The sequence below is a fragment of the Electrophorus electricus genome, chromosome 6 (genome assembly GCF_041902795.1).
Source record: "Electrophorus electricus isolate QZ-2024a chromosome 6, ASM4190279v1, whole genome shotgun sequence".
In the NCBI taxonomy this organism is placed as follows: domain Eukaryota; kingdom Metazoa; phylum Chordata; class Actinopteri; order Gymnotiformes; family Gymnotidae; genus Electrophorus; species Electrophorus electricus.
This window is the reverse complement of record NC_137502.1, coordinates 16,473,626-16,499,000: the sequence shown is the minus strand read 5'-3', so window position 1 is coordinate 16,499,000 and position 25,375 is coordinate 16,473,626. Positions and strand designations below refer to the sequence as shown.

The 25,375-nt window shown below is 49.2% G+C and overlaps 1 protein-coding gene across 9 annotated transcripts in view; it reads left to right on the top strand.

The window, feature by feature from the left end:
- The window catches only part of pak1 (p21 protein (Cdc42/Rac)-activated kinase 1), a 34,426-nt gene extending 12,278 nt beyond the window's left edge, over positions 1-22,148 (top strand). For 5 of the 9 annotated variants that reach the window (XM_081715825.1, XM_035525237.2, XM_035525239.2 and 2 more), the window contains 14 exons: positions 10,017-10,234; positions 11,055-11,149; positions 11,839-11,986; positions 12,146-12,183; positions 13,134-13,247; positions 14,860-15,046; positions 15,733-15,796; positions 15,894-15,942; positions 16,154-16,266; positions 16,960-17,077; positions 17,774-17,873; positions 18,377-18,573; positions 18,729-18,866; positions 20,755-22,148. In XM_081715825.1, the coding sequence (XP_081571951.1) occupies positions 10,042-10,234; positions 11,055-11,149; positions 11,839-11,986; positions 12,146-12,183; positions 13,134-13,247; positions 14,860-15,046; positions 15,733-15,796; positions 15,894-15,942; positions 16,154-16,266; positions 16,960-17,077; positions 17,774-17,873; positions 18,377-18,573; positions 18,729-18,866; positions 20,755-20,841 (1,641 nt within the window). In that variant the 5' untranslated portion in view covers positions 10,017-10,041 and the 3' untranslated portion in view covers positions 20,842-22,148. Of the gene's footprint in view, positions 1-7,494; positions 7,961-8,028; positions 8,327-10,016; positions 10,235-11,054; positions 11,150-11,838; positions 11,987-12,145; positions 12,184-13,133; positions 13,248-14,859; positions 15,047-15,732; positions 15,797-15,893; positions 15,943-16,153; positions 16,267-16,959; positions 17,078-17,773; positions 17,874-18,376; positions 18,574-18,728; positions 18,867-20,754 lie in introns of those variants that run through there. The other 4 variants (XM_081715830.1, XM_081715831.1, XM_081715828.1 and 1 more) reach the window with 3 other exon arrangements.
- The last annotated feature ends 3,227 nt before the right edge of the window (positions 22,149-25,375 follow it).

The window sequence follows — 25,375 nt, the reverse complement described above, 5'->3', positions numbered from 1 at the left end:
ATGTCTGTCTGTCTTTATATTCCTTTCTTCTTTTTTGTTTTCTTAGTTCCCTTTCTTTTTCTCTTCTTTCCGCCTGCCTGTCTCGGGGCCTCTCGTCGCCTCCCCCTCTTTGTGTTCCTCTTAATTCTCCTCCTCCTTTCGCTCGCCCTCTCTGCCCCATCCTTTCCCCTCCCCGTTACCTTCTCCCTCTCAGCTCGCGTTTTCTGTCCCTCATCCTCTCATCTCTTTATCTCCCACTTTTTGGCTCACGCAAGGCTCACATTGTCTTAGACCGAGAATGGAAACATGGAACATCCTGTACAGCCTCTCTTGCTCTCTCGCTCTCTCTCTTTCTCTCTCTCTCTCTCTCTCTCTCTCTCGCTCTCTCTCTTTCTCTCTCTCTCTCTATTTACATGTAAATTGGCAGTGCCTGTTTCTAGTGCCATCTGCTATAGTGGGACTTTGGGCATGATGTCCACAGGGCTCCTGGGACAGGACAAGGCTCTGTAACTTCTCTACACAAAAACACACACACACACACTCACTTTCTCCCTCTCATGGACCAAAATGTCTCACACAAGCTAACCCTAAGTGTGTGTGGGTTTTTTTTCACAGTATTTGAAGCTGATTATTGATAAATGGGCTGGGGTGGTGCTGGTTCGCAGACTGAAGTGTGTGTGTGTGTGTGTGTGTGTGTGTGTGTGTGTGTGTGTGTGTGTGTGTGTGTGTTGGAGGTTTGGGCCACTACTGAGGTGGGATGTATGCTGCTGTCTCAGATCAGCTCCATAGCAGGGCCTTCGAGTCGTTGGTTTTATTTATTTTATTTATATTCAGTTTTATTTCTGGCATTTAGGTGATGCTTTTTATCCAGAGCAACTTACAATTATATCTGAGTACAATTGAGCAATTGAGAGTTAAGGGTCTTGCTCAGGGGCCCAACAGTGGCACCTTGGCAGTGGTGGGGCTTGAACCAGCAACCTTATGATTGCAAGTCAAGTAACTTAACCACTGATTTTTTTGGAAACGATCTCCATAGTAACTCATAGTCTGGGGTTACATCATGACCTACCATGACCAAGAGTCGCAGCGTGATGCGCAACGATGTGGACAGACTCAGTATTTCTGACCTTAGAGAAATAAGAAGTGCATCATATTTTACTGCCCCAAACACGCTTGATGCAAAGGACAATAGACACGCCAGCGCATTTCCGAACGCATTAGTTCATGTGAGAAACGCAGCCCTGGATCTCCTGAGGCTGCTTACATCAGTATAGGATGGCACCCCCAGGAACAGGCGGATGAAATATACATTAGAAGTAAAGCCCCCCTCCCCTGCCCCGGGTGGCACATTCATTAACATGTACATAAGCATGTAACCTGCTCCCAGCTGTAACATGGTTCCCCACTGTCTGCTTATTGCAGTTTTAATATTCTCACAACCCCCCGTCGACTGCTTTCAGGTCTCTCCTCTTCTCTTCCTTCTTGCTTTGTCTCCCTTTTCTTCTCCTCTGTTGTTATAAAAAAAAATTTTCATCTAAATGTTCACTGTATTGAACACACACACACACACACACACACACACATGCGCGTTTCTGTTTGCAGAGACGTATTTCTTCACCACACTGGTCCTCTGAACATGAGAATGGGGAGTAATTGTCTGCGTGTGTGTGTGTGTGTGTGTGTGTGTTGCCTGCTGTCCCTACACAGTTGGTCTGAAGTGGAAATGCTATTATACAGCATCTTGTGTTAAGATTTTCTAAGCACACAGAAATAAGAACAAAAGTTAGTGGTGTACGTGTGGTTATCCAGTATCAGTACCATTACTGAAATAAAGAAGATATGGTTTGATATATATGCGATAGGTTTTTCGTCATCACATAGCTGTACATGACAATAGCACAGATATCGTAACAGGTTACGAGGCATGACATTTTCCTGGACAGCAACTGTCACTGTCAAACATCACAAACTGCCGTACGGCGAAATGGAGTTTAATCGAAACCACGGAGCCTTAACAGATCCGATGAATGGCTACTGTCATGACTTGGATCGCCATGGGGGAGTATCCGAATGAAAAGTCTAATATCACGGTTGGGAATAATCTCAGGTTTAGCGCAAACATCAGGTTTCATTTCTATTTTTGAAGAATGCACGAGCGGCTCCTGTGTGAGGCCCGCCGTTTCTTGTGGAAAGCGTTATTCAGATTCAGTTGAACGGTAGGGGGGCGTGGGGAGGTGGGGACGAGGGGGTGTGTGTGGGCGGGGGGTGGCATTCCAAAAAAGCTCGAGTGATGAAGCAGAGTGGCACAGCGGAAGCCGGAGAGATGCGATTTTGGCACGCGCTGACAGCCCCTTGTGCTGAAGTTAAAGGTGCAGGTTGCCAGACTGCTGGATGCGTCAGCGTCCATTACAATGGCAGTGGGTCTCCTCCCAGGGCTGGGCACACGCCAACTGATGGGGAACCTGGAAAGGACCAGAAGTTTCTCCCTCTGCCTTATTCACTGTCACTCACTGTCTCGCTGTCTTTCTTCCTTGTCTGTCTGTCTCTCTTCAGTCTCCATCCCTGATGTTGTGTCTCTCTCTGTGCGTGAGCGCTGGCTTTCTGGCTAAGTGGACTGGTCTCAGTATGGAGTTCCGGTAAGAGAGGCTAGTCGTTGACGGGCTGCCGTTGCTAAGCTTCCAGGAAGGCAGCGTCAACACCTGAGATCAAGAGCGTTTATGGTGTGTGTGTGTGTGCACGCATGCGAGCAAGCGCATGCCAACATGTTTAATGCATTATTACACACATTATATTCGATTACAGTGCATTGCTCACGGAAGGCTGTGTGCACTGCATAGTGGTGACGTGTATTACAAAAGCCCCTGTGCCAATTAAACATGCCTGCGCGTCGGCTCGTTCATCTGCGGGTTTGAATCTCAACATTTGCCCCTAGCGGTTTCCTTCTCATCGGGGTGTGGAGAGTCATTCCAGTGTGGTCAGTTAATGTTGTCCTGGGCGGAGAAGCCGTCCATCCGTCCATGTGGCTGTGCGTGGGCAGAGAGGAGTGGACTGCCCATGGCTCACCTGCCTTACCCTCTGATGGAGGGGTGTGGTGGTCTTGTGTCTGTATAGTGGGCGTGCGTCTGTATAGTGGGCGTGCGTCTGTATAGTGGGCGTGCGTCTGCATAGTGGGCGTGCGTCTGTATAGTGGGCGTGGGTCTGTATAGTGGGCGTGCGTCTGTATAGTGGCCGTGCGTCTGTATAGTGGGCGTGCGTCTGTATAGTGGGCGTGCGTCTGTATAGTGCGCGTGCGTCTGTATAGTGGGCGTGCGTCTGTATAGTGGCCGTGCGTCTGTATAGTGGCCGTGCGTCTGTATAGTGGCCGTGCGTCTGTATAGTGGGCGTGCGTCTGTATAGTGGGCGTGCGTCTGTATAGTGGCCGTGCGTCTGTATAGTGGCCGTGCGTCTGTATAGTGGGCGTGCGTCTGTATAGTGGCCGTGCGTCTGTATAGTGGCCGTGCGTCTGTATAGTGGCCGTGCGTCTGTATAGTGGGCGTGCGTCTGTATAGTGGGCGTGCGTCTGTATAGTGGGCGTGGGTCTGTATAGTGGGCGTGGGTCTGTATAGTGGGCGTGCGTCTGTATAGTGGGCGTGCGTCTGTATAGTGGGCGTGCGTCTGTATAGTGGGCGTGCGTCTGTATAGTGCGCGTGCGTCTGTATAGTGCGTCTGTATAGTGGGCGTGCGTCTGTATAGTGGGCGTGCGTCTGTATAGTGGGCGTGCGTCTGTATAGTGCGCGTGCGTCTGTATAGTGGGCGTGCGTCTGTATAGTGGGCGTGCGTCTGTATAGTGGCCGTGCGTCTGTATAGTGGGCGTGCGTCTGTATAGTGGCCGTGCGTCTGTATAGTGGGCGTGCGTCTGTATAGTGGCCGTGCGTCTGTATAGTGGGCGTGCGTCTGTATAGTGGGCGTGCGTCTGTATAGTGGCCGTGCGTCTGTATAGTGGGCGTGCGTCTGTATAGTGGGCGTGCGTCTGTATAGTGGCCGTGCGTCTGTATAGTGGCCGTGCGTCTGTATAGTGGGCGTGCGTCTGTATAGTGGGCGTGCGTCTGTATAGCGGGCGTGCGTCTGTATAGCGGGCGTGCGTCTGTATAGCGGGCGTGCGTGCGTCTGTATAGCGGGCGTGCGTGCGTCTGTATAGCGGGCGTGCGTGCGTCTGTATAGCGGGCGTGCGTCTGTATAGCGGGCGTGCGTCTGTATAGCGGCCGTGCGTCTGTATAGTGGCCGTGCGTCTGTATAGTGGGCGTGCGTCTGTATAGTGGGCGTGCGTCTGTATAGTGGCCGTGCGTCTGTATAGTGGCCGTGCGTCTGTATAGTGGCCGTGCGTCTGTATAGTGGGCGTGCGTCTGTATAGTGGCCGTGCGTCTGTATAGTGGCCGTGCGTCTGTATAGTGGGCGTGCGTCTGTATAGTGGGCGTGCGTGCGTCTGTATAGCGGGCGTGCGTGCGTCTGTATAGCGGGCGTGCGTCTGTATAGCGGGCGTGCGTCTGTATAGTGGGCGTGCGTGGGCGTGCGTCTGTATAGCGGCCGTGCGTCTGTATAGTGGGCGTGCGTCTGTATAGTGCGCGTGCGTCTGTATAGTGGGCGTGCGTCTGTATAGTGCGCGTGCGTCTGTGTAGTGGGCGTGCGTCTGTGTAGTGGGCGTGCGTCTGTGTAGCGGCCGTGCGTCTGTATAGTGGGCGTGCGTCTGTATAGTGCGCGTGCGTCTGTATAGTGGGCGTGCGTCTGTATAGTGCGCGTGCGTCTGTGTAGTGGGCGTGCGTCTGTGTAGTGGGCGTGCGTCTGTATAGCGGCCGTGCGTCTGTATAGTGGGCGTGCGTCTGTATAGTGCGCGTGCGTCTGTATAGTGGGCGTGCGTCTGTATAGGAGGGGTGTAGCGGTTGCTAAGTTCACAGGGCTTTATCTTTCTCGCGCTCGCTCTCCCCACGCCGCACAGATACTGAGAGAGGCCTCCCGCTCAGCACACCACACGTAGCAGGTTTCCTTTCTGTGGGCGTAAGTGTAAGTGAGAAAGGAGGATCAGGTTTCAGTTCTACTGAACACTCTCTCAGGACAAACCGGGACTTACCACAAAACACCGCCGGTCCGAGGAGCTCCCTGGGAGAGACAGCAGGCAGCCGCACAGCAAGGCCAGGGGTGGGTGTGTATGTGTGTGTGTGTGTGTGTGTGTGCGTTTGTGATGAGTAGAGAGAGAGAGGGAGATTCCCACTATTTTACCCTTAATTATCGTAGCTGATCCTACAGCAGAAATAAATACTGCAAACATAGAACAGTTATTTATGTATATAAGTCCCTTTTTTTTCGTCTTCTAATGGGTAGAATTCAGCTATAAATAAGATTTTTTTATTAATATGGAGAACAGGAAGTACACTACCCTTTTGATTCTTCCGTGCTAAGCGTTAAAGAAGCCAGCCCTTCTGTTAATGGGAAAGTCTGTTCTGGCATCATAAAGCCTTACAGTTTTACCCGCTGACGTCCATCTCCAGAGTGATGCCCTCAGATGACCCCGTACGGCGCTAATGAGGAGTTGTCTTTGGAATATTTCACCACATGTATGGGGTTAGCACGCTAGCTGGTTCCCATTAATTGTTACACCTTCACCATCTTCACAGTGCTCATTACACCTTAAAAATAATTACACAACCGCTCAAGGGTGTAAGGCTTATGCAAAAAGTATGAAATTTTAGAGCTGTGTGTTTGAGTGTGAGAGAGAGCCCATCTTTTTGCATTTTTTACTGCAGATAACTGATGGGTTGAAGTCATTCCACACGCCAGCACGCTAACTCCCGGTCAGCCAGAACGTCTTTCCAGTGCCCTTGACCTCAGGGCCTGTACAAGCGGTGGCACTTTTGTGAAAGGGCCTCCCTGTGTGTGGTCATTCTAGGCTCAGTTCTCTCTGTCCATAATGTGGAAGCTGCAAAGGAACACGGGAAGGCCAGAGAGGGGAAAGACATTTTAACGGAGCTGCACTTTGAATAAGTTCGCGTGGTGTCCTGCGCTCTTGTGGAAATTTCACGCGGAGAATTGGGGAAGCTATGTCTGCGTTTGAGAGGGAGAGAAGGGAGACAGAGAGCGAGATCAGATAACTGTCAATTAAATAAGGCTAGACAGAGTGGGAGCCCAGCAGAGAGCAAGAAAGAACAAAACTGAAGTGGAGTGAGATGAGAGCTGGCAGGCAGTCTGTGGAGAAACAATATAGAAGAAGATGAGGGAGCGTGTGAGAGGAGAAAGAGAAAGTGAGAGAGGAAAGGAGAAAGTGATGAGTGTGTGTGAGAGGGAGAGAGCGAGAGAGGGATTGTATGTATGTGTGTGTCAATGGGCAATGGATTACTGTGAGGCTTATACTGAGTCATCAGCCATTATGGCTCTCTGTGTGCAGACGAGAACACTCCCAGAATGCCGAGTGAGTCAGTGTTTGGCCGCTCCGTTCACCATCTCAATAACTCGGAGCGTGTACACTTGAGAGTGAGCGTTTGCTCTATGTCACAAGCGCACAACTGAAAGGAGAGACCTAGACAGCCGTGCTGAACTCTGAGAGACTGGCGTGTCATGGAAAAACCATCACCTGATGTTCCTCTTAGTCATGGACAGCATCCAGCGTCACATCGAGGAAGTGTCTAGACCTTTTTGGTTCTTTTGTTGAATCATGTTAGCATTTCTTAGAACAAGTCTTAGAACACAGAAGAAGGGTTTATTTTTTAATAAAGAGCACCTGACACAGTAGCTCTTGTTAAACGTGTGTGTGTGTGTGTGTGTGTGTGTGTGTGTGTGTGTGTGTGTGTGTGAGAGTGAGGGGGAGTGAGGGAGAGAAATTAGATTTTAATTCCTGTCACAGAGGCAGGTACTGTCTGTGTGTGCATGAGTGTACACACATGTGCAAGTGAAGCATATGTACGGTGTTCACACTAGGTGAGGACCAAAGGTTTCTGTAGCTGGCCTGAGACGGAGCCACTTCCTGTTTCACATTGCCACACTGCAAACTGCCTTTATATTCCCAAGTGTGGAATACTGTGTGTCTGTGTGACAATGTGTTTCTGTCTAGCTGTATAAATTTCCCTCTGTCTCATTTTTCCCTAACGTGCCTTACGTGAGTCATTTAATCTGTGGACGATTCTTGACACCTCTGCTGTCCAGGTGCAGTTTCCTTAAAGTGAAATCCCTGTGTGTGTGTGTGTGTGTGTGTGTGTGTGTGTGTGTGTGTGTGTGTGTGTGTGTGTGTGTGTGTGTCCGTGTTGAAAACTGGTTGAGTGATGACAAGGCACTGCTAAAAGTGTCAGCTGTGTATGAAATGCAAGTTGTCTCTTTGTTTGTGTGTGTGTGTGTGTGTGTGTGTGTGTGGGAGGGGGTTGAGGTCACTTCTGGAGCTTAGGTGTCAGGAGTGTGTTTGGTTTGCTTTAGCTGCAGGGTGTTTGGGAGAGTTGTGGGGGGGTGTCAGGGTCAGCTTCTCTCGCAGATGTGATGGGGGTAGCCCTTATCTTGAGCTGACAGTCATTCATGATGAGAGGAAACGTCTGGCTTTGACATATTGTCACCAGCTGCTGAGACTGCAAGCACAGGTGTGTGTGTGTGCTCCTTCGACTCCACATTTCTCTAAGTTGTGAGAGAGTGGAATCCTTTGCAGTTGCTGTGTTTATTGTTCTCCGTTTATTGCCAATCTCTTGGTGCATGTTTGTGTCTGCCTGTGGTGTCCTGTCTGATCTCACATTACTCCCTTCGTGACAAGTCAGTCAGTCCAACAGCCAGTGACCAAACCCACTGAGGCTCTTAGTCACCTGTGACATCACATCAGGGAGGCTCACTTACTTCAAAACCACCAGGAAACCTACACTTACACACACACGCACACGTTCAGTGACTCACAAGACTAGCCTCTGTCAGCATGAGCGTAGCGCTTTGAAACGTTACTGGAAGATTACAGCCGAGCCGCCGCGCAGCATGTGCTGAGGTAAGGTAGCTGTTTAGATTTTATCAAAAGGGACCCTCCCTCCTCTCCGGCTCCACGTTGCTGGCTTCTGATTATTGCTATCGATCGCACCCACGTTTCTGCTGGCCGGTTCCGAGAGCGGGGAATATGCTGCTTACTGTCTGTCCTGGCGTTTATATTTATTGCGCCGATGGTCCCCCACACCCCATTCCGAACCTAAAATACCACGCCGGCCAGGGTTATGTAATGATGGTCTGGGGGCAGAGAAGGGCACAGGGAGCTGAGAAGAGCATCGGGGAGCCGACTTTTCCAGAAATCGCGGAATACTGGAACACTGGAATACTGGAAGGAATCCATGTGCTTACTGGCCTCTCGCCTCTATTGAAGGTTGGTGAGGTCGGGATTTGTGGCTAGTGCGACATTCTGAACAGGCTCTTTCCTTCTCTCTCTCTCTCTCTCTCTCTCTCATGGTGGCAGGGGAGAGGTATGAGCAAAGGTTGGTGACCTGCTGAGGAACAAATAGAAGCTGTTTCCTTGTATCTGTCACATGTATGTGGATGTTGAAGGAGAGAAAGAGATTCGAGTAGTGAGATCAGAACCACAAAACAAGCAAATTCTACTGCATGGCAAACAGATTGCAGTTAGAGTTCATTTGCTGGAGTGATAATGCTGAAAAAACAATGGATTGTCTTAAGGGATCAGACTGTAAAACTGTTCTGTAGTGCCAAGGACCGACGCTGTATCCACTTAGCTTTCATATCGCTGTTCTTTTGGTCGCTTGGTCATTATTGCAGATTATCAGCAGCGATTAGCCAGGCCCGGTGCGTTTCTCAGAAATAATTTATCCGACAGCCTGTGTGAACCGTGTGAAGAGTGCTCCCATTACAGCTCTGCGTATGTTCTTTCTGAAGTTACCATGTCCCAACGGTTCCAAGAGCTTGATTTCTCATTGTTTCTCCTGAGATTCTTCGGGTCTTCTGTCGTCACATCGTCACTGTCAGCCAATAGTTATTAAGTGATCCACACCGGAGTGTCTGTTGTGGTGGGGTTCGGACCGTAGTCAGCGCCGAGGACATGCATGTTTCTACTGTTTTTAAAAAATTATTATTTCTTCTGCATTCCCCCCTGAAAACGGAGTACATTGGCGTAGTTTCCTACTGTGCTTTGGTTTTAGAAGAGATGCACCAATATTGAAGTTCTTGGGCCAACATGATGACGATTATCACCTTATTGAGGCTGATACAGAGATTAATACCTGATTCTGATAATTAAATAAATAAATTTGTTTGTGCATTTTAAACTTTCTGACCTTTCTCAAATGATGATTTCCATTTTATGCCTTGCGCTGGTGCAGGTATATGCCTGTGATTGCAAAGCCCCCAGAAAAAGACAAACTACACAGTCTCCAACGTCAGTCCCTTTGCTTAATGAGTAAGAAAATAAACACACATTAGACCCAAAGTAAAAATTACTCCCAACACAGGTTGCACTTTAGAAAGAAAAATTACCGTCTCTGGTTAGTAGTGTTTTTCTTCTAGCTGTAGTATAATACACGCAAGACCTAAATTGAACAGAAAGTTTAATCTGTTAGATAGATGAAAATGTTTGGTTGTAATTGTCGCCCGAAAATCCAATATCAAAGAGCTACTGATGAATTAAAAATCATGCTAATCTGCAACCAATATATCTATCGACAACCAATATATCATCCACCTCTCTGTTTTTATTCAGTTTCCTGTAAGTGTACAACCTCTGTGTGTCAGACCACTAAGAGACATCAGCGGTGTAACCTGACAGTGGCCAGTGCACTAACAGCAGATGATCCCCATTTGGCTGGAGAGTACTGAGCATATTAGACATTATGCTAAGCAGTGTGTTAATTGCAAATTTCGCGTGATTAGTGCGACACACCAGAACCGTCATGAATTATTAAAGCAAAGGAAAGCGGCTGCAAACTTGTAAACAACATTATCGGCTGTAATTTATCTGTCCGCTGCGCAAGCGCGCTCGCAAACCCTCGCCCGGTGCGGGACGACGTCCCGCACGCACCGACGTCCGTCCGTCCGTCTCGTTGCAGAGGCAGCCACACGCCGCGCCCGACCATGTCCGACAACGGGGAAGTGGAGGACAAGCCCCCAGCGCCGCCCATGCGGAACACCAGCACCATGATGGGGTCCTGCGGCAAGGAGGCGGGGCCCCTCAACCACGGCTCCAAGCCGCTGCCGCCCAACCCGGAGGACAAGAAACGCAAAGACCGCTCCATCCGCTCCATCCTCACCGGCGGCAGCGACAAGAGTAAGTGAGCTGCGCCCTCGATGCCGCGTTCGCGTTCGAGCTGTCGGCGGGAGGTTTCGAAACGGGGGGGTTTGAAATGGCCAGGCGGCGCCCTGCGCTGCGGGAGGTCCTGCCGAGGGCTCCCGAGACCGACGAAAGCGCAGGCGCGTTTATCAGGTCAAGCCTCTCGCCGGTAGTAAGCCAAGGTCCAGGGACATTTTTCCCAGAGACGCGCCCGCGGCGCAGGCGTCTCGCGTTTCAGCACGCCCAGCGCCCGCTGAATTGTCCGGCCCGTCGGCACGCGATTAACCTCGGGAGTCCGCCTGACCTCCGCGCAAAACCCACCGCTCAGCAGCTGGGCGGGAGGGAAGGTATTCCCGCCGTGTTTTAGCAGTATCCGGTGGCATCCGGAGTTTTCTTCGCAGACTGACTTTTCTGACTGATGGGACGGGTTTGCGTGCGGTCTTATGGAATCATTAAACAACAGGAGGGACTTGCCATAGTGATGAAAAGAATGATACTTTAGAAGGTACCAAACCTGTCACTGGAGTGTCATCTAAAGCACAGACGCACTACCAGATTGCATCCCTTTCATCTTAAAACAAAACTACTTCACAAGCTCGTGCTCAGACAGTGATCCCTTGAGAGTACTTGTATGTACACTATGCCTTATTAAAACTGAAACAGACTCTTACTGTCTGGTATTCCGTACTATTAAAAAAATGTCATTTTAATCGGAGAAAAAATTCCATTGCGAAGAGATTGTTGCGGGGCCGGGGGGCCCAGACGACACCTCCTTAAACGTTTCCTTTCTCCTCTGCCTCCCTGCCCCTCCCCTCAGCCAACAAGAAGAAGGAGCGTCCCGAGATCTCTCTGCCCTCGGACTTTGAGCACACCATCCATGTGGGCTTCGACGCCGTCACCGGCGAGTTCACCGTAAGCACGCGGCTCTCCCCTCAAACCACCTGCCCTCCGTTCCCGAGCTCTGCCGTGGCACGGGGCCAGCCGGGGCAGCCCTAAAGGCAGGCGCCTATGGGGCTGCCCCGGCTGGCCTGGTGCCACCCTGCTGGCGAGGCCATATGTCTCTGGCCAGGTGAAGCAAAGTCCATGTGAATAATGGCTGCGGCTCTGCTGACACAGCTGAAGGATTGGTTAGCCAAACCCTTAAAATGCGCATCCATTTAATAATGAAATGGAGACTCTCACTCTCTTTCTCTCTTTCTCTCTCTCTCTTTCTCTCTCTTTCTCTCTCTCTCTCTCTCTTTCTCTCACTTACACACACACACACAAAAAGAAGCTTGTGAAATGATGGCCAGTCAGTGTTAAGAAGTGTTGGGCTGTTTCTCTGCTCTGTTCCTGCTCTTCAGATTTTAAGAACATGTCTTTGTGCCTGTTCCCTATACCCCCACCAGCAAACATCTCATTATGCATTCTAGTTGAAGTACAGTTTATTGGGCGGTATCTCTCTGTCTGTCTCTCTCTCTCTCCTCTCTCTCTCTCTCTCTCTCTCTCTCTCTCTCTCTCTCTTCCCCCTCTTCTTTACTGTCCTTGACAAATGTATGAGCTCTTAGAATTATATAGATCTTATCTGTATTCGATCTGTGTGTGTGTGTGTGTGTGTATAGGGCATGCCAGAACAGTGGGCTCGTTTACTACAGACCTCCAACATCACTAAGCTGGAGCAGAAGAAGAACCCTCAGGCTGTGCTGGACGTTCTGAAGTTCTATGATTCCAAGGAGACTTCCAACAGCCAGAAATACATGAGTTTTACAGGTCAGGCCTTTACTGGGTGCCATGGCAACTGTACAAAGGTCAGGCCTTCAGTGGCTTCCATGGTATCTGTACACAATGCACCTTTATTGCCTGTACTTACGGAATTTGGCACATCCCCTGATTGCGTGTGCGTGTGCGTGTGTGTTTGTGTCTTTTCAGATAAAGGTTCGGACAGCTTCAGCTCTGCAAATGTTGTGGTACGTCAATCACTCGTGATTTCACTGTGACACAAGTGACCTGGAACAAGTGATGCTGTGTGTGTGTGTGTGTGTGTGTGTGTGTGTGGAGTGAGGGGTGAGTGAGGGGTGAGTGAAGGTGCTCTGCAGCAGGGCTGTGGGGAGGCCTGTCATGGCTACCCACTGACAGACAGATGGACGGGATCAGGGCCAAGGAGAACTGTGCCAACAGTGGCATCTCTCCTTTAGCTGCTTACACACACACACACACTTTGTCTCGGTTTTTGTTTACACACATGTACACATGTGCGCACACCCACCCATTTTCTTCCTCTCATCTCTCCTTTACACACACACACACACACATACACACACACTCTGACTCACTCATCCTCTCACACATATCCACACCCTCTCTCTGAAGCACACCCACTCTCTCTCTCTCTCTCTCACTGTCTTTCTCTAACTCTGCACTGTGAATCAGCATCTTTTCCTCTCCACTTTGCAGCCTGTTGTTGGCAGTGCTGCAGGGAGGCTGATCAGGCAGACGCGGCTTATGGGGGCATCGTAACACTCCTGCAGGGGTTAGGGGTCATTGCTGGGGCATGTATCCAAACCCCACCTACTCTCCTGGGAGGGAAACGCTCAAACAGCCAGAGTTCAGACAGGTAGTTGGGTAATAATAGCAATTACGTTTCTCTCGGACCATTTTTCATGTGTCTAGGGGATAATTTAGACGGTGTTCTCAGCCTAATGACAGTGGACAGAATGTTAGGGAGGGCCTTTCTGTGCCGGGCCTCTGCTCCCATTGGCTGGTTGACAGCGTTTTTTTATTTAAATTTTTTCCGCTCCAGTGGGCGTAGAGTGAAGGGGAGGGGCCGGAGGGCGAGGCGCTCGGTGCGGTGTGCGCCCACGCGGCGCTGTCTGTGGGCCAGCCTTACTTCCTCTCCTCCTTGTCCCGCCCCCGGCAGAACTCCAAGGCTGTGTCGGAGACGCCCGCTGTAGCGACCGTATCTGAGGACGAGGACGAGGATGAGGCCACGCCCCCACCGGTGATTGCCCCCCGACCCGAACACACCAAATCGGTGAGTATTCCTTGGAAGGAACGTGTTCCAATTCACACACACACACACACACACACACACACCCCAGACTGCTCCCACATTTCTCCTGTTGTTTTTGGTATATTCCCACCTGCTGTCATCCCGGCTCTGTGTCTGCTTTTTCCGTGTTTGCTTCCTCCACCTCCTTCCCACAATCCTTCTCTCTCTCACCTTTTCTCTCGATCATCTCTCTCCGTTCGTCTGTCCCCTCTACCCCCACACCCCGTGCTCCTGGGCTTTGAGGCTCTGACCTCCCTGTTTGGGTTAATTTCTAATGAGCACTCTGAGTTAGTGATGTGTTGCCAAGCTGCAGTTAATGAACAGGTACATGTGGCTGCACCCCTTTACGCCTATTAGGCATGCACTGTGTGATGGCTGGAGATTGGTATCTGGATGTGTGTGTGTGTGTGTGTGTGAGCTGGAGGGTGATGGAGAGTGCGAGAAACAGGTAAAACGGGACTGTTTGTGTCTGCATGTGTGTGAGTGCTATAAATAGAGTCAGACTTACGAGTGCTACAGAGAGTGTGTGTGCATGCATATGTGCGTGTTTGTGGATGTATGTGCGTACATACGTGGGGGGCGATGAGTGGGAGGCTTGGATGAGACAGTGGAGGCAGAAGCCCTGTGTGCTTCCGGCTCGCCTTGATCTTCCAAAGGAGCTTTGGTGGGGCCGTAGGCCCGTAGACAGCGTGTGATTAAAGAGGCCGTGCGTAGCTGGGCGGAGGCCTGACAGGTGGAGCTGCTCTCCTGCAAAGCTGATGGCTTTGATGCGTCTAAGGAAGAGGTTCAGCCTCATTACGCACGGCTCTAAACTCCCATCACAACACGGGAGCTGCTGAAATATGAGCACGCACGCCCAGACACTCGCACACCCACACTCGTTCTCTCTGATAAACACATGGACTCGGTGAAGTGAATAGCTTTGGTGTGAGACCCTATTTGTGGTGTGGGTCAGGAAATGACCCTTTGAGGTAATTTCCTGAGAGCGCACTGACAAACACAGTTTTCCTAAGTCACTGGTGTGTTTCCTAAATCGCCTGGCAGGTGTACCCCGTCATGCCCCAGAGCTGGGAACAGTTACCATGCAGTTGCACCACCCGCCTCCATCACCTCCACACGCCACCTGAGGCAGAGAGGGCCAGAGGCATAGGCACGGCACAAACAGTGCATTACCCCTTCAGAGTGTGTGAGTGTGTGTGTGTGTGTGTGTGTGTGTGCGCATATGCATGTGTGGGTCCTTTTGCGTGTTCACTTAACAGCAAACTTGACGAGTTTGCTATAATCTCTTTCATGGTGCCAGGTTGCCACAGTGAGGTAACAGCTGTCTGCATCTTCTCCGTTGCAGCATCATTTACAGAAGAACGAAGAAATAGCTAAAAAAAAAAGAACAGACAAAACTCCTAAAATTAGTGTTTTTTTTCCCTGTAGGTTAAAATACGTCCTTGCCGTCGTGGCATAGGTGGCTGTTCTACCCAGCAAACCAGCTTTCTTTCCCCCAGAATGCCTTACGGAGTCCTCTCATCCCCGACAACCGGAGCATGCTGGGATGTGTAATGTGTGTCTTAAGCAGTGCATCTCTGATGCCCCCCCCCAGATATACACGCGCTCTGTGATTGAGCCCCTCCCGCCCACCAGCACCAAAGATGCCGCCACCTCACCTGTCTCCGGCCCGTCCACCGAGGGCGGCGGTCCCGCTCCTGCACCCACCGCTGCCACCCCACGCCCCGCCGACAAGACCCGCAAGAAGAAGATGACCGACGAAGAGATACTTGAGAAACTAAGTAAGAGTCCACTGACTGTACCCTGCGTCACCCTGTCTATTTTAATTACCCCCATCCTGTGTTGCCATCTTTGATGACTAACACTTCCTGAATAAGTCACTTTAATGTTTGCGTGCATGTCTGAGGGCCTGTAATTTATCACTCGCTCATGCTACAGATGTACTAAGACTGCCATCTGCTGGTAAGAAAGGGGTACTGCATTAAAACCCACCTCCTTTCCACCCCTTATTTCAGTCAGGCACTCCCAAAGCTGACGTTTCTCTTTTGAACTGACCTCATTCTTTGTGTGTTTGCTGCCTGCTTAGCGAGGAGCAAACACTCAGATTATCGTAAATTTGGGTTTTGACCTTGGCTTTTCTCTTTTATGTCATTGTCTTCACCAAACAGCCGTAATTCATGCCTGTCGCAGCCCAGTTCTGTGTGGCGGCCTCTCCCTCTCAGAACCCACCCCCTTCCAGGCCACCTTCTCTTCTCTTCTCTTTTCTCTCTCTCTCTCTCGCTCTCCTGCTTCTTTCCACTGCCTGATAGAGATCTGAGCCCTCTCAAGTTTGAGGGTGAATTGATCTGAAAGTATAGTGTCACTGCCCAGTTGGTGACATACCCAGAGTGTTGGTGGAGTGAATGTGAGTTCCAGTCCAACCTTGTCACACTCGATCCCTCGCTGGGTTCTCTTCCTTCCCGTCTAGGGAGTATAGTTAGTGTGGGAGATCCCAAGAAGAAGTACACCCGCTTTGAAAAGATCGGCCAGGGGTGAGTCTTGATTTCGCCTTTATAAAGTTTACAAAGCCTTAGAAATGGAAGAATGCTGTTGGAACCCTGAACACGGTTCCTTTGTTCTTGTTCTCAGGGCTTCGGGAACGGTGTACACAGCAATAGACATCGCGACAGGACAGGAGGTACAGGAAGCGTTTGGAAGAGGGAATACAGTGCATTCTTAAAGACAGAGAGCGAACCTCCCTGACACACACCCGCACTCCTGTTACTTACACACACGCTCACCGGCTCAGTTTCGGCTGGTTGTCGAAAGGGGTGAAATGAATCGTTTTGCTGTGAGACTCTCTCTGCGTGCCAGTTTCGTTGACCCCCCCTCCTCTCCTGGGCTTTCAGGTGGCCATCAAGCAGATGAACCTGCAGCAGCAGCCCAAGAAGGAGCTGATCATCAACGAGATCCTGGTCATGAGGGAAAACAAGAACCCAAACATCGTTAACTACCTGGACAGGTGAGCCCGGCCCCGCGGCCGCACACTCGGAGTTTTACCTTCCTTTCTCTCGTGATTTGGTCAGGAAGCACGCTGAACAAACGAGGGTTTAGTTGAAGGCGGCGCTTGCCGACCCGGCCCGCGGGGATCCTCGCGCGGTCCATGTCTTTGCTCTGTCCCAGCTCCCAGCACGCCTGGAGCTGAGTGCACTGACTACCTAGAACCGGAGAGACGGGAGAGAAGGAAAGTAATGGGCTGGTTTGGGCTCCCTTGGGACCGGGTCGCAAAACACTTAATCTCTTTATATATTTTATATCTATGTTTAAAACTCTGAGCAATCAAAATATGATGATGATTTATTTTTTATTTTTTATTTTTTTATTTTTTTTATGGCGAAACCTGATTTCTGTTCAGAGCCAAAGGTACTCATCAGCTCTCGCTCCTCAGGGTTCGCTCTCACTGTAATATGCCCGTGGCCTGTTCTTGGAGCTTTTGCTGTTGCCATAGTTATCCCTTCTCTCCCACTGTAACATTGCCAGTGGGAGCAGGATGGATAGCTTTCTGCGTCTCTATGGTTACCCGCTGTGGCTCAGTGCTAATGCGCCGTCCCAGCCGGCCCTTGTCTCGTTGCTATAGCTACCTTCTAAAAAACCCCGTCTCCCTCCCCGGGCCTGTCACTCATTATGTTGCCATACTGCTGTCTGGTTTCTGTAGCTACTTGGTGGGGGACGAGCTGTGGGTCGTGATGGAGTATCTGGCCGGCGGCTCTCTGACTGATGTGGTCACCGAGACGTGTATGGATGAGGCCCAGATCGCTGCTGTGTGTCGGGAGGTGAGCGTGCGTCACAGGTCGCCACGGTGACTGCCCCCCAACCCCCCATCCCTCCATCTCATGGCCGGTCAGCTGGAACGTCCCCTGCTGTTTCTTCCCTTTGGAGAGATCTGCAGGCCGGGTTTAGTTATTCCTCTTGTCAGTTCTTTTCTGGGATTTGGATCCGGATCTCTTGGGGAATCATTAGAGCCGGTTGTTTTGATTACTGCTTTGTTTATTCCTCAGTGATGCACAACTGGATGCATCCTTTCTCTCTCTCTCACACACACACACACACACACACACACACACACACACAAATCCTGCCTCCAAAAGTGCTCCAATATGTGTAATGTTTGGTCATCAGTGTCGTTTGTCCCTAGGGAAGAAAGTGGAATATGACGCACACATCTCACATTTAGCACAGCGTATACGTCAGCACTGACCAGACTAAAGAATTGAAGATGGCGTATTTGAGCCATATGACGAGAGGCTCGGTGTTCAGAGATTTCTCACATCCTGCCCTTGAGTTCTCTCAGGTTCTCTCAAGTGCCTCTAATTGTTGCGATTTCTTCATGAAACCATGATGAATATAATTAAAATATTCTTTTAGAATCAGTCTCCGCATGAGGAGAACACTTGGGACTTTTACTCCCAGACATCCTCTGTGCAGTCACGACTGGTACAGTTTGTTCAGCAATCCTCCTTCTCCCATAGTGTCTGCAGGCGCTGGAGTTCCTGCACTCCAACCAGGTGATCCACCGAGACATCAAGAGTGACAACATCCTACTGGGCATGGACGGCTCGGTCAAGCTCAGTTAGTACCCTTGAACTTCTCCGACATCTCAAATCTTCATGATCACAGGGCACTTTTTTTTTTTTTGGTCACTGAGCATTTGTTAATATTTTTTCCTTTCTAAGTTGTCTGCATCTAATAGCTACTCCGACAGGTAGGTGCTAATGTTAACTCCTGCCAGCAGAGGGCGGTGTGGTCACGCGGTTAATGTTTTTAAAGACTTACCAACGCATACCTACTGCGGGAGCGTGAGACAGAAGTCCTGGAGTCCCACAGCGCCGCTTGTTTAATCCTTTCCCACACTTAGCTGCTCAGCTAATTAGCAAACACTCTGTGAGTGGTGCTGGGTGTGTCTCCGCAGTGCAATCACTAATCCCAGCAGCTCTGTGACTCTCCAGACCTACGCCCATGTTATTACACAAGTCATTTCCACATCTCCAATGTTGTATATTCCACAGTGCCTGCCTCTGACTGCTCTGTGTGTGTGTGTCTGTGTCTGTGTGTGTTTGTGTGACTCCTGGCAGCTGATTTTGGCTTCTGCGCCCAGATCACCCCTGAGCAGAGCAAGCGGAGCACCATGGTGGGGACACCCTACTGGATGGCCCCAGAGGTGGTGACCCGCAAGGCCTATGGGCCCAAAGTGGACATCTGGTCCCTGGGTATCATGGCGATAGAGATGATTGAGGGAGAGCCTCCATATCTCAACGAGAACCCTCTGAGGGTAAGCCATGCAGGCCACAACGTTCCAGAACTTGGTCCTGAATTCACGTGAACCATCCACTCACATGTAGCACTTTTTTTTTTTGTTTGTTTGTTTTTTGGTTTGTTTTGCTTTTGGCATTTTAATGCATCTGTTTTGTTTGTTTATTTTTGCAGGCCCTGTATCTCATTGCCACTAATGGCACTCCAGAACTACAAAACCCAGAGAAGCTGTCCTCCGTGTTCCGAGACTTCCTCAACCGCTGTCTGGAGATGGACGTGGAGAAAAGAGGCTCTGCCAAAGAGCTCCTACAGGTGCGTGCAAGCGAGCGTGCATGTGTGCGAGCGAGCATGCTTCCTTTTTACATGCGTCTGTGTCTGTGCGTGTGCTGTGTGCGCTCATGTTCCATTCACACGGTAACTTAAATAACCTACGAACAATCTGCTCCCAATAGATTATCCTTTTCAAGGGATTTTTAGTTATGAAAATGTCTCTGGAACAAACTGAGTCACAGGATTATAAGGATTACAGACAGAAGAGGCTTTCCAGATGAATATCTCCCTTCATAAGATATTTCCTCACAGTAACACAGCTTTGTCTCTTCTGATCTTGTCTTGAGGTGCACAAGACCCGTTGTGCTCTGTTGTGGCCTGTTGTGTTCACTTCTGGCCCCTGACTCCAAATCTCTTCTCTTGATTTTGCAATAAATTATGGATAACGGCTCGTGTAGCAACCAGTTACATTATTTTGGGAGAGCACAGAAAACCCAGACACCCCCAAACCTCGAGGGCCACGATTCGGATCTGTCTGCACACGGTGTTCCAGAAACGTATTCCTGCAGTTGCTCCGTGTCAGCGACGCGACAGCGTTTGTCTCCTCTCCTCCTGCTTGCCCTCGCGTCACTCCCACACAGGCCTGATATAGAACAGCCTGGAGTGTGGCGACAGAGGGGAGCGGGCCGTGGTGTCTCCAGCAGGCTGCGGAGCTGAACGAACGGAGTGTTCCTCCAGGAGAAGGGGGCCAGCCAGCACCCAGGGAACATGAAGGAACTCTATCAAATTAAACCGCTGTATTACCAGCTTCCATCTTGAGTGTGCAGCTCAGGTACAGTGTTTACTATGCACAGTCGCAGGCTGGAGCCACTCATGCACTGGGCTGTTCTAACTCATCATCAGGGGTCAGTTTCTGATGACAGAGCCACTATCGGTCCCAACATGTGCGAGTTACAGAGCCGTGCCATTGTGTCTGGTATGAATTAGAAAATGAGTTTCTTGAAACAATTAAGAAGTTTCTAATACCGGAGGCTTGAGAGTTTGAGGGTGCGGTTCGGTATTTTTGCTGTTTCTGGGACACTGCTCTTCTGGACTGAGATTGATGTCAATCCTGGGATCTGCTGGAGCCAATCCTCCAGCTTAACGGTCACAGCTCCAAGTGCCACAGTCACAACTGGGACAACCTCGACGTTAACCTTCCACAGTCTCTCTTTTCCCTGTTCAGCCCCTGGTGTGTCTCCAACACATTCCTTCCTTGGGATATTTCCATCCGTTGGGACCTCCGCATCCATTACCACTCTTTTTTCTGCATCTTGTCTACAGACTGTCTGGTTGGTTTGCTTATCTGTGAGGACCAGCAGGTTCCACAGGACCCTGCTCCTGCTCCTCTGCACCTCTGTGACTCCTCAGCATCCGAAGGCTGTACTCCAGCTAGTAGGAGGAGTGGACGGACCTGCAAAGTGTCAAATCTGCTGATACACAGAACCCCCCCCCCCCCCCCCCCCCCCCCGGATGATCAAGTGTCTCGGACACACAGAGGACACGCTCACCATGGAAGCAGAAGATAAGCCTCTCCAGCCAACGTACCACTGACAGCCTAGCAGAAGGGGCTGATATAAGACGGTCCTTCCCATAGCTGGAAGAGACAGGACAGAAGAACAGCAGAGAGACAAAAGATGATAAACCAAAAACAATGCATATAAAAGTGCATGCGTATGTGTGTGTGTGTAACATAAATATTATATTATATACACGGTCAAGTATATGGTCAAGTGGTCTTGCGGTCAGTAGCCATTAATGAATGGGATAGATTGTGCCACTGCCACTCGTCTAGCATGTAATGGGGTCAGTTCCTTCAGGAACTGCTTGACCGCATGTGTAATTAACGTGTCGGTGGAAGCTGAAAGGCTGTGATGTTTCCTCTCCCCAGCACCAGTTCCTGAAGGTGGCCAAGCCACTCTCCAGCCTCACGCCGCTGATCCTGGCGGCCAAGGAAGCGGCCAAGAGCAACCGCTAGTTGGCGCCGAGGAGTCCGCGTCCATCCCTGCTCTGCCCCAAACCTCGGAGCGCCCCCTCACCCCTTTTTCTCTCGCCCCGTTGTTGGGGGGAACTTAAGTGAGCAGGGGGTCTTCGACGAGCCCCCGCGCACGTGCGGACACACACGCCCATGGGCGCACACACAACCCCATACACGTGAGCGTGCACACACTCACATACACATACATACACAAACACACACTTCTGCTTCTTCTGATAGGGTCTCGGGGGGGGGCGGGAGATGTCCGAGGCCCGCTCAAAGAGCTCTCGCAGACCCTGCGAACGATAGTATCGCTGCATGTGAAGATCTCCGCTGACGACTGCAGTGGAACACTCTGTATATTTTGCTCACAAGAGACAGATCAGCCCGACTGTCTCACTGACTCGTCTGTTGTTTTGGATTTGTTTTTATGTTTCCCCTTGTGACCTTATTCTTGTTTGCGTCTTTGTTCTTTGGCCTGTCTGTCTGTCTGTGAGTTGCTTGTTCAGGTACTTAGTGGAGGAGGAGACTTTTGGTATTTCTTTTTTAATTTCACTGTGTTTTTTTAAAAAACCATTTTGTACAACTGTGGCTGTGTGAAAGAAGGTGTTTATGCGGGGGTTGGTGGGGAGGGTTGGGGCGGGCTGTGGTGGGGTTTGGGTCTTTGAATAGGAAGTGCGGTACAACACTACTGCATCTGCTTGGGAAAAGGGAATCTTGGGAATGATTTTGCTACAGACTTGGGAGGGGGGGGGGGGTTAGTGCACGTAGATGACACATTACCGTGACTCAGAGAAAATGTTAAAATGGACATACGTGCATGAAGTAATGGTATCAGTTCACTTCAGTCACTAAAACCCGCAAAACTTAAATTCCGTCCCTCTGCCAAATCCAGGGTGTACATTTCCTGTCGACAACATTACAGAAAAAAAAAAACAGTCAAAACTCCATTTCAGTCTTTGTGTAGCAGCATGTGTTGTCACAAACACAGATTTTATTAATGATATTCAACTAAAGTAGGGGGTTCAAAAATTAATGTTTTAAGCAGTTCTTCTGTTTTTTATGTAGCGCTGACGTACCCTTTGGCCTTAAGCTGCGATGCGGACGATAGATGACAACAATGGCACAGCCTACGATCTCACAGCCTTTAGTTTGCACGCTGAAGGATGTGAGATGGGAGGAACCTTTGTAACGGGCAGTCTTGCTGTCACCATGGTTTTGAGCCATAAAACCTGTTTATAAGGCATTTTGATTAATCGAAAATTCTTATCTGAAGTGGAAGAAATAAACTACAAAATGATTCCCAATGTTGAGTTGTGTAGTTCTGCTTCATGACTCCTTACCTGTCCAGACTGAAAATGTAAAAGGTTTGTTTGATTTTTTTGTGCTTCTCTTTCCCGTCTTGATAGGGCTGGGAGTGGGGGGTTGTAGTGAAATAACACATTATGTCCCAGCTCTTGTACGAGGTGGCTGGGTCCCGCCCTTCCTCCATTACCCAGCCTTACACTAAAAGTGCCAAACTCCTTGAGTAACGTTAACACCTGATGCCTGGCTCACGTATCCGTTTCTTGAAAACGATACTTGAGAATACAGGTATGATGTGCTAATGATTGGTTGAACTTTCTGATGAGCTGTTCGGTGTGAATTTAAAGTCTCTGATGGGACCGCCAACATGTATTTAAATTAGTCTTCATAGTCTGCCCTTATGTCAGGACTTCTGATACCTTGCCGTGTGTGTAGTTGTCACTGCGAACCAGGAAAGGGACGAGGAGGAATAAGCACAGTACTATAAATGTACGTTGTTTTTTGGGGGGGTGGTGGTTTTGAGCTCTTTCCCCGATGCAGTAAAAAGTAACGTTCTTTTTCTTCAGTTAAGCAGATTAAAAGTAATCTTGACTCTTTCCTCATCCTCAAGGAGTTGGGAAGGGATTTGGAAGGATTTAGGAGAGCCGAGCACAGCAGAAAAACTGGGCTTCGATCCGGAAATTCTCTGTAGGGGTTAATTCTCCATTATGGCGCGCTGCAGATCGCTTGCATTTCCAACGGGGTAGATGACGGTGTGACGGGATCGGCCTACGTGCATCCAGCAGACGCAGCGATTGGATTCCTAGCTGGTTTTAACGAAAGCACTGATCCATTCTGAGAAGTAATTTGCTTCCTCTGGTAACCAGTAACCATCCTGTTCTCCATATGCAATGCAGTGATCTGTGAGCAAGAGCCTGTCTACCTTTTGAATGCTTCACATGTATGCTTGTGCATAGTGAAACGGAAGTGGACCGTATTCTTGCTCGGTTGACTGAGGTTTTGTTTACGAACAGCGGCTGTGTAGTGTGTTCAGTCATTTTGATGTAATGAAGAGTTTGATCAAAATTGTTCATTCAGAATCGTTCTCTAATAGCTGTTGTCGCTTCATTTGTTCCAGGGTATTATTTATGCACTGAAGTGTTATTGTTGTGCTGAAATGACTCTGTCTCAGCAGTTTTGCACTGGATGACTTGTGTAAATAGACTTCCTGCGGAATTCTCTTTGCTCTCGTCCCGTGGAAAGCTGCAGTCACAAGACCCCCCCCCCCCTTTTTCCGGACGATGAATTTGGAAGCACTAGAAATCCAGCTGAGTTGGCTTTAAAGAGGTCTTCCAGTGTGATGAAGACAAGGTCCTGGGACGAGGATAAATGATAGCAGCAAAATAAAAGGGTGTGTGTGAGAGTGTGTGAGATGGAAAACACACCAGGGTGCACATGTCCTAGAAAATACAGCAAAAATGATGTTTGTATGTGTGTTTGTGTGTGAGAGATCGAGAGAGAGAGAGAGAGAGTGTGTGTGTGTGTATGGGGAGGACCAGAGAGAGATGACTGCAGTACAGATTCATCAATTCACTGGCAACGTTTGTTTTTCAGAAAGAAGCAGGATCATGGGTTATGCAAGAGCCTTTTTGTTGAGAACCCATTCATTCAAAAAAAGGGCAGGATTTTTCCTTCCTGCTTCTTGATCATGATGTCATTTGATTCCAGTTATGCAGTAATGATATAGAACCCCGTAAGCAAATGCACCTCGTGTTAGTTTGACCCTAGACAACAGCAGTGTTGGAAGTTGAGGTTGAGCATGTAAGCATTTGATTGCAGCATTCTGCTGGTAACCTGAAAGAGACGTTAGTGCTGATGTCACTGTTGCCATGGGTTACCTTCAGGTGCAATTTTCTTGTTTGATCCCTTAGCTTGACTCAACAAAGCAGAGAACAGCAGTCTGTAAAATTGTAACGTGCAAAATCCTCCTGGACAGACCTCATCAAACCTTACAAAAGAACTTACAGCCAAGATGTGTGTTGGAGATTTGTACTTACATACGCACACACACATACACATCAGCAGCAGCAGTCAGACCCTGTGCTCATGCAGTTAATAAACCAGCTGTTATATAATTTTAAAGGTCATTTTTCAAAAAGTACACAGTTCAGCTATATATCTAATTGATCCGGAGCTGTTTAGAGGCAGCCATTAATAAGAATTGTGTGTGTGTATGTATGTTTTTCTTCTTCATTATTATTTTTACAGCCTTTATCATGTCAAAGAAGGACTCCCAATATCCTGACATTTAAAGAAATGCCTAATATGTTGCACAGCATCAGGTTTTTTATTTACGTAACTCAGCAATGTTCTACATCCCTCACTGCATTAAGAGACAGAGGAAAACATTTATACTGTGAAAGCACTTTGCCTTCAAGCTAGGTATAGTAGCTGCATGTTAGACAGAGCAGCCCATGTCAGTAAAACTCAATTGACTTTGCTTTGTAAAAGTGAGATCTGTTCAGTTAAGCGAAGAATGTCCTAATCACGTACACCAGAGATGCAGTGACTCAGACGCTTTCATAATTAAGATGTCAGATTGTTACTAACCCTTGTGGATTGTTTTCATTTCCGCCGTATTATATGAAATGTAATCAAATAGAATTGTAATCATTTCTAAGTAATTCAAACGTATTAAGAGGCTGTCTACTATAATTTAATGAATGTTTTTACCTAACCTTTTGACAACTATTATTGATATGTACAACACTCTACCAGTGACCTTTAATAAGCAATAAATGTGTTTCTCTCACTCACATTCACTTTATCTCTGGCTCTTTTCCCATTCTCCCCTCGTTCTCTCTCGGATTGTTTTGTCGTTGCAATCCAGAACTCAGCTGTAATTGTCTCACACATAATCATTTATCTCGGCGTACAGCAGGCCTGAGGACGCTACAGCCTGATTTGTCAAACCTGCTGGCTCATCCTGGCAAGCGCCACGAGGCTCGGGGGTTTATACCGAGGCGCGCGGCCGCAGCGGAGACGATTGCTTGTCCAGGTAAACGGAATCGTTTAACCGCACCTTTTCACTTAAGGGAAAAAGTGAAGTGGTAAACTGTAAGACTAGCCCTGCGATGAACTAAGCCTATAGGAGCATGTTTGAACTACGGTGAAACAATTTGACATTAGGAAAAAAGCCTACCAGAGTATGCGCGTCAGTAATAGGCGGCAAAGCAGGTATATGTCACTA